The following is an 11,558-nucleotide window of genomic DNA, read 5'->3' as shown; positions in this document are numbered from 1 at the left end:
CTAGTGAAAGTTTTTATTCTTTTTAAAGTTGAAAAGCTTCTTTCTACTAAAGCTGAAGTCGAGGGTACACATAAAGCGATACAAAGCAATTTATATATTTCTGAAATCTCATTTTGCAGATCATTAATAAAAATGAAATTTAAAATGTCGGCATAATTGGAAGAATCTCCAAGTAGGTCTATATCTGAATACCACACGCGCAACTGACTTTGCAACTTAGCTTGGGTGAACATATTTTTATAATTCTTAAGTAAGGAATTAACTAAATTTTGGGGAAACGTTTGTCTGTATGACATAAATTTGTCTTTATTCAATAAATCTAGAAAATCTAAAGTTGCCATATCTCTAAATCTAACTTCTATTTGAGTAGTTATTATGTCAAGAATTTCATTAAATACGCGTTTGAAATACGTTTTAGGATCATCAATTCCATCATAGTTCGACTTACGTTTCTTAGATAAATTTGGTGGCTCAGTAATATTGGAAACTGTATTATATATTTTATTAAAATAATTGTCATTTGATCTGAAATTATTTAATGTTTGCTGCAAATTTTCTATTCTTTTCTTACAGTATGATATGTCTGTCGATTTGGACTGAATTATATCGAAAATGAATTCTGTTTGTTCAAATATGAGACTGAAAATATGAAGCAATATTAAAAAATTAAAATTTTTCAGGATTTTTTTAAAGCCTATCGCCTCTCTAATCGCATCGCCGTCTCTTAGGCCCGGTTTTACAAATGTCCGGTTCAACACGAGTTCAACTGAACTTGAGTTCAACTGAACTGAGGTTCAATTCATGCGTCTGTTTTACAAACACCGCTATCGTCCGGTTCAGCTGAACCACAAATTTCCTTAGGTTGGTAGCGCGCACCCGAGAATCTGACAGTTGAGACCACGTTGGGAGCACGTTGGAAGTGTGTTGTTGTTGTCATCTATGTCATCATGTCACATTATTATAAATTATTTGTGACAAATTCTGCAAAGTAATTAGTTTTTTGCGTTACTGGGGTACGTATATGTGTATATGTAACATTTGCTCGTTAATAGTAGATGATTATGATGGTTTTTAACATTTCGTTTCAGATGAGTAATACACGTGCTCCGAATTTTACAAAATCCGAAGAAAACTTGCTCCTATGTCGGTGGTACTGGGAGAGGGTCACAACAAAGTATTGAGGCCACCGATGTTGATGTGGCTGTAAAAGAAATTCTCGGGGCCAAACCAATGGGGCATAGCAGCGAATTTGATGGCGATTCCGAAACAACCTGTAATAAGTATTTTTATGAATAATATGTATTGTAAAATTAAAATGTTGATGCTTTTCAGCATTCCAAAGTAACAGCGGTATAATCTGTCTGATGACGAAAATGATGGTAAATACTTTTTATCCTTACATACACTTTATTCAGAAATTTTTTACTATTTTTTCTTTATTTCAGATTGTTTTATGCCAAAAGATCAAACCGGAGCAATTTCGAGAGAAGTGCCTGTTATGGATAAAATAAGTGGTCCCAATAAAGAAAGTGGTAAACATTAATAATAATCAAATATGGTTATTTTTGTAGAAAATGGTCAAACTGGGAATTGGGCTAAATACTCCCCCAAAATCTTGAAGCAAAAAAAATTTTCAGCACTCACGCCATATCGTAGAGGTATTATATGTATATATATTTATATTAAAAAATGTTTGACACTTGTCTTAAAACTTTATTAATGTATTGTTTGTATAGGTAAAGGAAACCAGACAAGTGATAATTTAGAGCAATGTGCCGCTGCCAAAGAACTTGTCGAACTAAGTCGAAAGGAATACATCCAAAAGGAGCAAGAGTTTAAATTAAAAGCCATGAAAGAGAAACATGAACTAGAAATGCAAATTATGAGAGACAAAGCTGCACTTGAATTAGAAGTAATAAAGCAGAACACCAAATGAAGATTGAAATATTAATTGCCCAAAAATTTAATATTTTAAATAATAAAACTTAAATAAATAATTACATTACATTTTATTATTTACTGCAACTAAAAACGAAATCAAAAAAAGCAAATGAGTAAAATATTCTCTGATGAACTGGTTCCGTACAAAATTGTTCTGATTATAATTGCCACTATATTCTCCAATGTTTTCAATTAGAACATCGTTCACAAAATTCACTGCTGCTTCTTCTTCTGCGTCCATTGGCGGTTCTTCTTCATTTAAAATAATTGCAATGTTGTGTAAAACTGCTGTTGCCACAACCACTGCCTCTAATTTACACATTTTTAAACGAATTCCAAAAGCCAATGCTGGAAAGCGTCTTTTCCACACCCCAAAACATTAATTATTTGAGAAGCTGTTGCTTTACTAATCCCTATAAAGTCACCAGCAACTTGCAGAAAAGATCCAGTGGCAAGGAAACGTGAAGTCACAAGTAGCATTTGCTCCAGTGATACTGCATGATTTCTTTCTGTTCGCGATGTAATTTGCTCCTGTATTTGTTGCAAAATAAACCGTACGCCAGTCTTGGAAAAACGAAATCGTTTCAAAAATTCCCCAGCATTTCACTTTTCAAAGTGATTTTCTCTCAACTGAAAAACTTTTGGTCGTCGCATATGTGCCGGTTCTAATATGTTTATCATTTCTAAAACGTCTTCATCGTCAGTTAATACTCCTAATAAATTTTCCATCTTCAATTATAATGCTGTCACACCACCAAAACGATAAAGCACAGACATTTGAGGTTATGGACAGTTGAGCGAAGCTTAAACCACCCTGACATCAGCGCTCAGCTGAGCCTTCGTTTGAGCGCGGTTTAACATTGAACCATGTATTGTAAAACGGACAACTGCAGTTGAACCAAGGCTTATCTTTGAACCTCGCTTAAGCTTGCATTGTAAAACCGGGCCTTACAAAATCTTCGGAATCAATAATTTTGTCAAAAACAAGTACAAGTTTATCCCTTTCTTCAATTATAACATTTATCAAACGTGATTTAAAGTTCCATCTGGTGTCGGATCCGCTAGGTATTCTCCTAGTACACATTTGATCTAAAATATTAGTCCTTTTTGTTGATTTAGAAAAATATGTGGGAAATCCTTTTATGTTTGCAAAAAAAATTCGACATTCTTTAATAGATGTTGATGCGTCTTGTAATATGAGATTTAACCTATGAGCGTAACAGTGCGTGAACAGAGCTTGAGGAGCTATCTGCTTAACCCTTGATTGTAACCCATTCAATTCACCAGACATTACGGAAGCACCATCATAAGTTTGACCGATCAGCTTATTAGTGATATCGTATTTACTAAAATTTTCTGTTAACAAATTAAATAAATCGGCAGCGGTTCTACCTTCACTAGCGTCAAAAAATCCCATAAAGCGTTCAACAGCTTTACCCTCTTTTACATAACGAAAAATTACAGATACTTGAGATCGGCAATTAATATCAGTGGTCTCATCAACTTGCCACGAAAAAAAGGGGCTCATTTTAATTTCGTTCTCTATAATCTCACTAATTACTTTATTAATACTTTCAATTAACTCGTTTTGAATAGTTTTTGAAAGCCCAGTGAATACCGAAGATTCATCCAAAAATACCTTAAATTTATTATCATATTTGGAAAGCAGTGACGCTAATTCCCTAAAATTTCCTTGATTTAAAGAATCTCTTGATTCATTGTGGCCGCGGAATGCTTGTTCTTGGGTTGCTAAATAAATGATCATATCAATCAGCCTCGTTATTATTTCTCTATTTTCTTTAACCAGTTCATTATGCTTTAAAATACTTTGAACATGGGCTGAATCTATTGAATCTTGAATATTATTTTTTCCAAACAATTTAAATTTTAAAGACGCATGAGTATGTTGTTCTGAGTTTCCATGTTTTTGCAACGATTCGGATAAGTGTTTTAAGTCGTCGTAGCCACTAGTCCAAGGACTTTGCTTAGTCTCAGAAAATAAAAGACAACTCCAGCAGTAAAGTTTGTTTCGCTTTTCGCTTCCCGTGAGCCAGTTATACTTATCGTACCAATTATTATTATTAAACCCTCTGTTACCTCTGCTGCCTTTATTTTTCATTATTAAATTTTTCATTTGTGGACGTGGTTTCAATTTTACTATAAAAAGTTTATCATCATAATTTAGTCTGCTAAATTTAGTCTCCAATAAGAAATTTACGACATCATCATTATTGTTGACCACCTCCCGGATGTTTGTATTTAAACTAATACCTGTACTTGATGTTGAAGGCGATGACGATGACAGAATACTGCTGTTACAGCTTGTCAAATTGTTACCATTTGCCATGATTTTTATGTTACGATTATTGCACTACAAAACAATTAAATTAAATCACCACAACCCCTCAGAACACTAAACAATTTTGTAGGAGTAATATTTAACGGTTCACGATGTGACACGAGGCAACTACGAAACTATCCGATTGGGCAAGCCCAGCCTGTATCGTCAACCCGTCAGCCTTACCAGCGGTGGTTGTGTGCATTACCGAATACAATGTTACGACATTCGAAATAGCAGATAAAATACGAATCTGACACAAATCGGTTTTTTTTTTCAGCCAAGATGTGTAAAAATTTTTCACTATGACGATTAGCCGTAATGAAAATTGTTTTAGTTCGTGTTTTGTCCGTATCATTTACACTATAAAACAAATTGAATTTATTAAAAAAATGATATTACTGATTACTTGAAAGAAATTATGTACCTATAATTTTCAATTCCATTTTTAAATTCTCATTATAGCAACTACATTTTTCAGCGAAGCCCTAATCCAGTGTGTAGTATGTACTCGTATTATTTATATGCTTTATATGTGAGCTCTGGGCAAGCCCGAGCTTGGTCACTCGTGGTGTATCCCTACTCCACGCCAGCCAACGCAACAGAGCCTGCGACCATGTGGTGTTCTCTATTTTTCAGACTAATCTCGGTATGGTAGATGCGTACAGATTAATTCAGGCGTCTCGGGCTAGCCCGAAGATCACTTTTATCCGAAAATAAGGAGTATAACGAGCATGTTGAACGTAGGAATTTTAAGGAACATAATTGCAAGGATTTGTTATTGGATTTATTTTGTATAAAATTTGGGAAATTCATATTTTATTAATTGTAAAACCTCGAAAAAATTATGTTGGGCACTGCCCACCTTGCCCACTCCCACCAGCCGCCACTGGTGCCACCATTTGTGACTTTTTCGATTAATACCATAGCAAGTACGCATTTGGTCAAATTTGTCTACAAAATTCATGTTTTTATTGTAATCTGTCAACATTCCAGGACAGGGAACTTGTACGAAGCGTCCATCTTTTTCTTTTCTTTTGACTTCAGTACTAACTTCAGGATTATGATAATTAGACAGTAAATGCACTGATGTTTTATCTCGCCATTTCACTACAGCTAAATTCGTGTTACTAGTAAACCATTGATGATCTCCACGACGTAACTCTTTGTCACACTTGAATGTAAATAATTGTGAAAAAACAGGTTATGATTTTTGTTTGTAATTTCAGAGCATAATGATTTAATTACGCGAGCACCTAAATTTTTTTTCACATCGTTTCCAGTTTTACCTGTGTAAATTTCAAAATTCCAACAATAGCCTGTTTGGTCCGCTAACATCCAAACCTTGTAGCCCCTCTTCACTGGCTTTTTAGGCATATACTGTTTAATAGAACTTCTCCCTTTGAACTTAATCATGCCTTCGTCGACAGCTACATTTTGATGAAGGTGCAGACATTTCTTAAAATTAATCTTTAGAGACTCCAAAAATGGCCGTACTTTGTACAGCTTATCAAAATCGTCAGTATCTCGCCTTGGCATTACAGAATTATCATTTAAATGAAGGTGGGATGGAATCCAACCAAACCTGTGCAATGGTATTAGTTTACTGAAGATCTGGTAATGTATTCCAGTGATCTCTATAACTCGAATATTTTTTGATGCCCATCAGAAGATTAATTCCCAAAAATGTTTTCATTTCATTTATATCAGTTTTTTTACATGTCTTTCCGGTAGATTGGAACTCTTGTTCTGCGTATAAATTAGTTTGAAATACGAGGTGACCAAGAATATCGTCAGTTACTAATAAATTAAAAAAATCAAATGGTGTTGGTTCAGCCACATCAAGAATAAATTGTGGTAGACCGCAAGGTTCAGTAAGTGGAGGTGGTGGTTGAATATTGGTTAAATTTTTCCCTCAAGAAATGTATGTTAAATTTGTTGAATTAGCAAACCGAGATAGGGGAATTAAATCCTCTGCATTCCAATTATCATCTCCATCATCTGTAGCAGACAACACATATTCATTATTGTCAGCTATAACTTCATCGATTTCTTCTTCCGCATCACTATCGTTATCTGAATCAATATCGGAGGGAATAGAAGTACATTCGATATAACGGTCGTATACCTGTGATACCTGAGTACGCTTTGGTCGGGCTCTGTCGCGGACCTTTCGGGACTCCAGGTGGGACAGGAAATCTTGTGCCTTCTGGAAAGTTCTCTCACTCTTCGGGAATGTGCCCCATCCCGCCCAGACTTCCTCTGCAAAGAGTCGCATTAAATCGGAAACAATGTCCTCTTCAGATTGCGGCAGCATCAAAGAACGCATGACGTTGAATCGCCTCAAGAAGAAGTTCACCATGCGGGAACCTCGGCGGGGGTCGAAAGATTGGGATGTGATCTCTTTGTAGAGGTCTCGTCGTCGTTCAGGGGGCCAGAATTTGTTCAGGAAGTGCTCCCTAAACTCGTCGTAGGTCTCCCAACTTGCTTTGTTGGCGACAAACCACTCGTGGACGTCTCGTTTGAGACACAGAGAAACGTCCATCAATTTGTCTGAGTTCCTTGTCCGACTCTTCTGGTAGAAGGCCTCGAAATCCTCCAGGAATTTCGTGGGGTTGTCCCAGGAATCATCGGAGAAAAAAGGACGTGGCAGTGGGATGGTCGTTGTCAGTGGAAGGGCGTCCTCTGGTTGGCGGTGCCTTTCCAGGAGTTCCAGCGCAACGTGTTTCCAGTCCGTCTGCTCCGGGCGGGCCACGGCTTGCTGCTGGTTCTCTGGTGCCGCTCTCTCTGGGTTCACGGTGAACCGGTTCCTTCGGCGAGAGATGGATGGTCGTTCGGCGACCGGCCTCCGCTTACCAGACCTCCATTTGGCAGTGGCTACCAAAGGTGTGGCCTTCGGCTTCTTCACACTCCAGCAACCATTGGCGTTAACTAGTCTCTTTTTGCCAACCATGGTCTCTGCTTTCACTACTACACAAGCACCACCTGTAAAACAATACAAACAAGTATTCAGGCAAAATAAGTTACACTCCTCCACTGCATTGCGCCTACATTGTATCCTGGTCACGGCACCAAAATTTCTGTAATAAACCAAACATTCTGCCAAGATCGGGGACATGCGCACAAAATTTGAAAACCCGCGAAAAATTCGAAAAGTGGCCATGAACTGTGATCGTCAACAAAATGGGGACCCTTACGTTGTGTTTAAATGGCGGAATGCGTTCGGATACAAATTAGCGCAATGCGGAGCGGGAAGAGTGTAGGAAGTCAAAGTCAGCGCTCAAAAGGAACATCTTTTATTCAATTTTGGTAAAAAGAGATTTGAACTGAAATGAAATAATTACGTTTACACATATAACAAAACGATTGGCTGAAAATTAGTTCCTCTTAAGAGAGAGGACAAAAGCTGTGAAATAAACTTGAAGAGTATATTTTCCCAGCTGCAAAACCTATCCGTCTTTTATGAAAACAATTATAAATTTAGTTATAATATTTTCAAAAGCCTAGCAGTGACATACAATGAAAAAAAAAAGTTCGCGAAAACTCTAGCTAAAGTAATTGGATGGCAATGCCACAGCTGTCAGTGTGGCGTGTTAGAAATTCTTTCTTTTCAGTCAGCAGATAACAAAAATATAATTTAATGCAATAAATTTAGAAACAGGGGGTGTGTAGCGCTAGCGGTTCTAGACCTTGTCTTTTTAACTGTCCTTTCGCTCTAACCAGCTACGTACAACCAAGCCACGGTGCCACCTCAAACGTCACACTATCTCCATCCTGTGTTCGCCGGCGCCCGAGGCAACGGCGGCAAGTATTATCCCGTAACTTTACTCCATCCACCGCGGGACACACGACACTGACTCCCACCACTAAAGTTTCCTTTACCAGCAAGACACCCTCCGCATATCCCGTGTTGGCGGCATTCGGTATTGCGAGAAAACAGTCATACGAATGAAAGAAAAATCATCAATTTGAATTTGGGTCGTTCCCCGCTCGCGCCAAACAACCCCGAACATTTTTTTTTTTTGATTAGACAAATTTTTAATTTAATATCTTTGAAACTTGAAGAACTATTAAACCCAAAACTAGAACTGTGAATATTGCAACAAAGTTTAAGTACGCCCCATTTATTAAAGACTTTTACCCAATCGAGAATTAATTCATTAAAATGTGAATGAAACGGAAAACTGCACATAAAATAAAGTCGACAAAAATACATAAAAACATGTCAAAAACAACACAATAAAATATAACGTTTGGTACACATTGCGCTTTGAATGTGTGTTTTTCAAAATGGTAAATATAGAATTCACATGGTAACACATAAGTCATAACATAAAACAGTGGTCCAGCTTTCCGTTACTAATTTGAGTAATAATTATTTAGGTCAATCGACATTTCTCTGCCGACTAACACAAAAATGCTCTGGGAGCGTGGATTTTCCAGACTAGCGCCCATTAAAGTCGTCTAGCCTAAACATTGATAATCTCGAGTGGGCCACCTACACGCTCGCCCCCGCCCTCGCTCTCTCTCTCTTAACGATGGAATTTTGATTTGAAATTGTCCGAACATGAAAATTTAAAAAAAAAATGACAACTGGGGAAAAACCATCCAAAAACCTTAGATATAAAATTAATGAATTTTAACTGCATCCTAACTAATGAATCCCCTGAAAAGCCCTGCGACAACGATTTACTGATACTGAAAACAAAACTAAGAAGACGACGATTACGTTGCGACGAACGTCTGGAGATCTTCTACAGCGGGCCCCGGGCCGTAGCTGGGCGATTTCCACACCAAAACGGCATTCTGGGTGGTTCGCACCGGGTACATAGAGAAACGGAGATTCGCGTTAGAATAATCTCGCAACAATGTTCAACTAAAGAACCATGCACTCAAGAGCACTAGCTTGCATCCAAAGGAAGATAATTAAAATAAGCACATACCTGTCCAATTCGACCAAACGCCCAGCGTTCTTACCGCCCCAAACGTTCCTCCCTCCGCGAGTGAAGAAGCGATTCTCAGCCCCACGGAAGACGGCAGCGGTGGTTGGCGGCTCCAACGACAAGGGGGAAAAGTCCAGGTGACAATGGGGTAAAAAAAAACAATTGATAAAACTGAAACAATGAAAAACACACAGAAAGCGCTCTGTACAAAATTGTAATACAACCTCGTCTCTGCTGGGTGTTAAAGAACTAACTGTCGCCACCGGCTCTTCGCTCCGTCCACGCCACCCTCTCCCCTCCCTCCTTCCTTACACAGCGTCTTCGTCGCCGTCGTAGGTTGGGCGCGCTTTTCTTCAAAATTTAAATACGAAGTAGGCCACTACAGTGTGGTACAATTTGTGTACCATCGTACCTAATGGGTTAAAAAAAAAGCGGTTTAATTCTTCGCCCACTGTACCTGAAAGAGTTAACTGGAATATATAGAGACGTTGCCCATCAAAGTTGTAATTTAAATTATAAAGATATTTGTGTTATACCCGTGGTCTTTCATAATATGAGTGGATATGATGCCCTTTTTTATGTTTGGGGGTAAATCAAACTACATATAACCCATTTCTGTGTATTTTATTCATGGTTACCAGAAATTACATGTAAAGTTTTCTTATAATCATCTAACTTAATCGAGGGCCATTTTGTTGAATCAAGTCCCTCCGTCCATCCTAATGGTATTTCAGGATTGGCTTCTCCTTCGAGAAGGTTGAAATGCGAAAGAATCGTAATTTGTTATTGTTAAAGACTCATAGAAAGTACTGAGCGATTTATGGTTTGCCAAATACGCAGCCCGACACATAATTCATCCACGCACTCGTCGATCCTTCGGTAAATTTTCCGGATATTCTCAACAGGATAGAATATATCTCCAAGATTCTGCCAGCGATTCTCACTCAATAATTTATAAATGAAACATTTATACGTTAGAATATTGTCCAAGTAGTTGGTGGTCATTAAAAACCCCAAAGCAGCATAATTTAAATTTTCAGTTTGGTCTCTTTCGCATATCCACACAGGTTGACGAGCTAACAGTTTATCGAAGTGTTTTACATACTTAAGCAAAGCAAGGAGTGATAAGATTATTATAGTAGGAACATAAACTGCGCACTTTACGCTAACATATGTTGAGAACAGGGCGGTGAATCCTGACATCTGGTTAAGATTACGAAATAATTGTGTATCAAACTATAAGGGGCGAAATCTTTATACTAAAAGTATATTTTGACGTTAATTAAAGAACATTGAGGAATATTATTCATGAACATTAAACTAGCGTAAAATAATTAACGGAGGGTTGTTGGGGGTTGCGACTGATGGTGGTAACAGGGTTGAGAGTGTCCGGAATATCAGCGGGTTGCACTCTCGTTTATTCCAGGCGCTCATATGGGAGAGCCTGAGGGAGGTACACGTGCTTTGATGAGGAAGAACTGTCTGTTCGTTAAATTAAGGGCGGTGATAAGATAGACAGTTGGGCAGAAGCCGGGTGCACAAACCTTAGCAGTTCGGCACGGAGGGCCCAAGTCAAGCCGGAAAAAGCTGATTCTATACGGCGTGTTGAGTCAATCTCGCATTACCGGTGAGAGCCTTCGCAAGGGTAGAATCGCATAATTAGGTCACTACTCTACGCTACTCTCTGAAGAAGGTCGAATTGGAGATGCACTTGCCACTAGGCTGACAGCCGAAAGTTGGGTATCACGATCACACTAGGAAGCAATGTACCGTTCACGAGACTGTATCGGAATTACTTTTTAATTCCTATTTAGGTCGTTTTTATATGATTTTCAAGCGTTAGATCAGTGATAAAGATGCAACAAAAAAATCCATTTCTCGCAATTTTATCGCCGGAAACGCCGGCAAGTCTTTATAAAAATGCATTTCCCATAATTAATTGTCGTTCGACCACCCAGAATGCTAGCAAATTTGTCAACCTTGTTAACCTTGATCTCAAATGTTTTGCAGTTGACTCTGAGTTCCCCTGCAACTTTGTATATTAATTGCAATTGGAGTGCTTTGGTTGGGTGCAGCATCACTCTTTTCTTGACCAGAATAAACTTCTAAATCAAGACAAAGTTTAAATAATTTAATTCCAAATTTATGTCGTTTATTGCATAAGATAAATACTTTAGACAATATAGCTGAAGACATCATGCAAAAGGGAGACTCAAAAAGGCAAGCTGAAAGTCTGTGCAACAAGATGCATGAAGTAGAACTTGCTCTAATGTTAATGATTTGGAACGATATTTTAGAAAACTTTAAAAAAGTGAGTAAGGCTTTACAGAGTGAAA

At 37.9% G+C, this 11,558-nt stretch overlaps 1 protein-coding gene across 2 annotated transcripts; it reads left to right on the top strand.

Annotated features, from left to right (window-relative positions):
* The first annotated feature begins 826 nt into the window (after window positions 1–826).
* Window positions 827–2,007, top strand: LOC135138729 (uncharacterized). 2 transcript variants are annotated; one of them, XM_064068715.1, is made up of 5 exons: window positions 827–1,013; window positions 1,089–1,273; window positions 1,333–1,379; window positions 1,464–1,658; window positions 1,737–2,007. In XM_064068715.1, the coding sequence occupies exons 4-5, from the start codon at window positions 1,556–1,558 to the stop codon at window positions 1,934–1,936; spliced, it is 303 nt and encodes a 100-aa protein (XP_063924785.1). In that variant the 5' UTR covers window positions 827–1,013; window positions 1,089–1,273; window positions 1,333–1,379; window positions 1,464–1,555; the 3' UTR covers window positions 1,937–2,007. The 2 variants fall into 2 exon arrangements, with proteins under 2 accessions (XP_063924785.1, XP_063924784.1); XM_064068714.1 differs by having other exon boundaries at window positions 1,446–1,658.
* Window positions 2,008–11,558: the final 9,551 nt, after the last annotated feature.

This window comes from Zophobas morio, unplaced genomic scaffold (assembly GCF_036711695.1).
Source record: "Zophobas morio isolate AGI-343-1 ecotype UQ-CSIRO unplaced genomic scaffold, CSIRO_AGI_Zmor_V1 ptg000030l, whole genome shotgun sequence".
Lineage (NCBI taxonomy): Eukaryota > Metazoa > Arthropoda > Insecta > Coleoptera > Tenebrionidae > Zophobas > Zophobas morio.
Note: the sequence above shows the minus strand (reverse complement) of the source record. Positions and strands in the feature narration are given on the sequence as shown.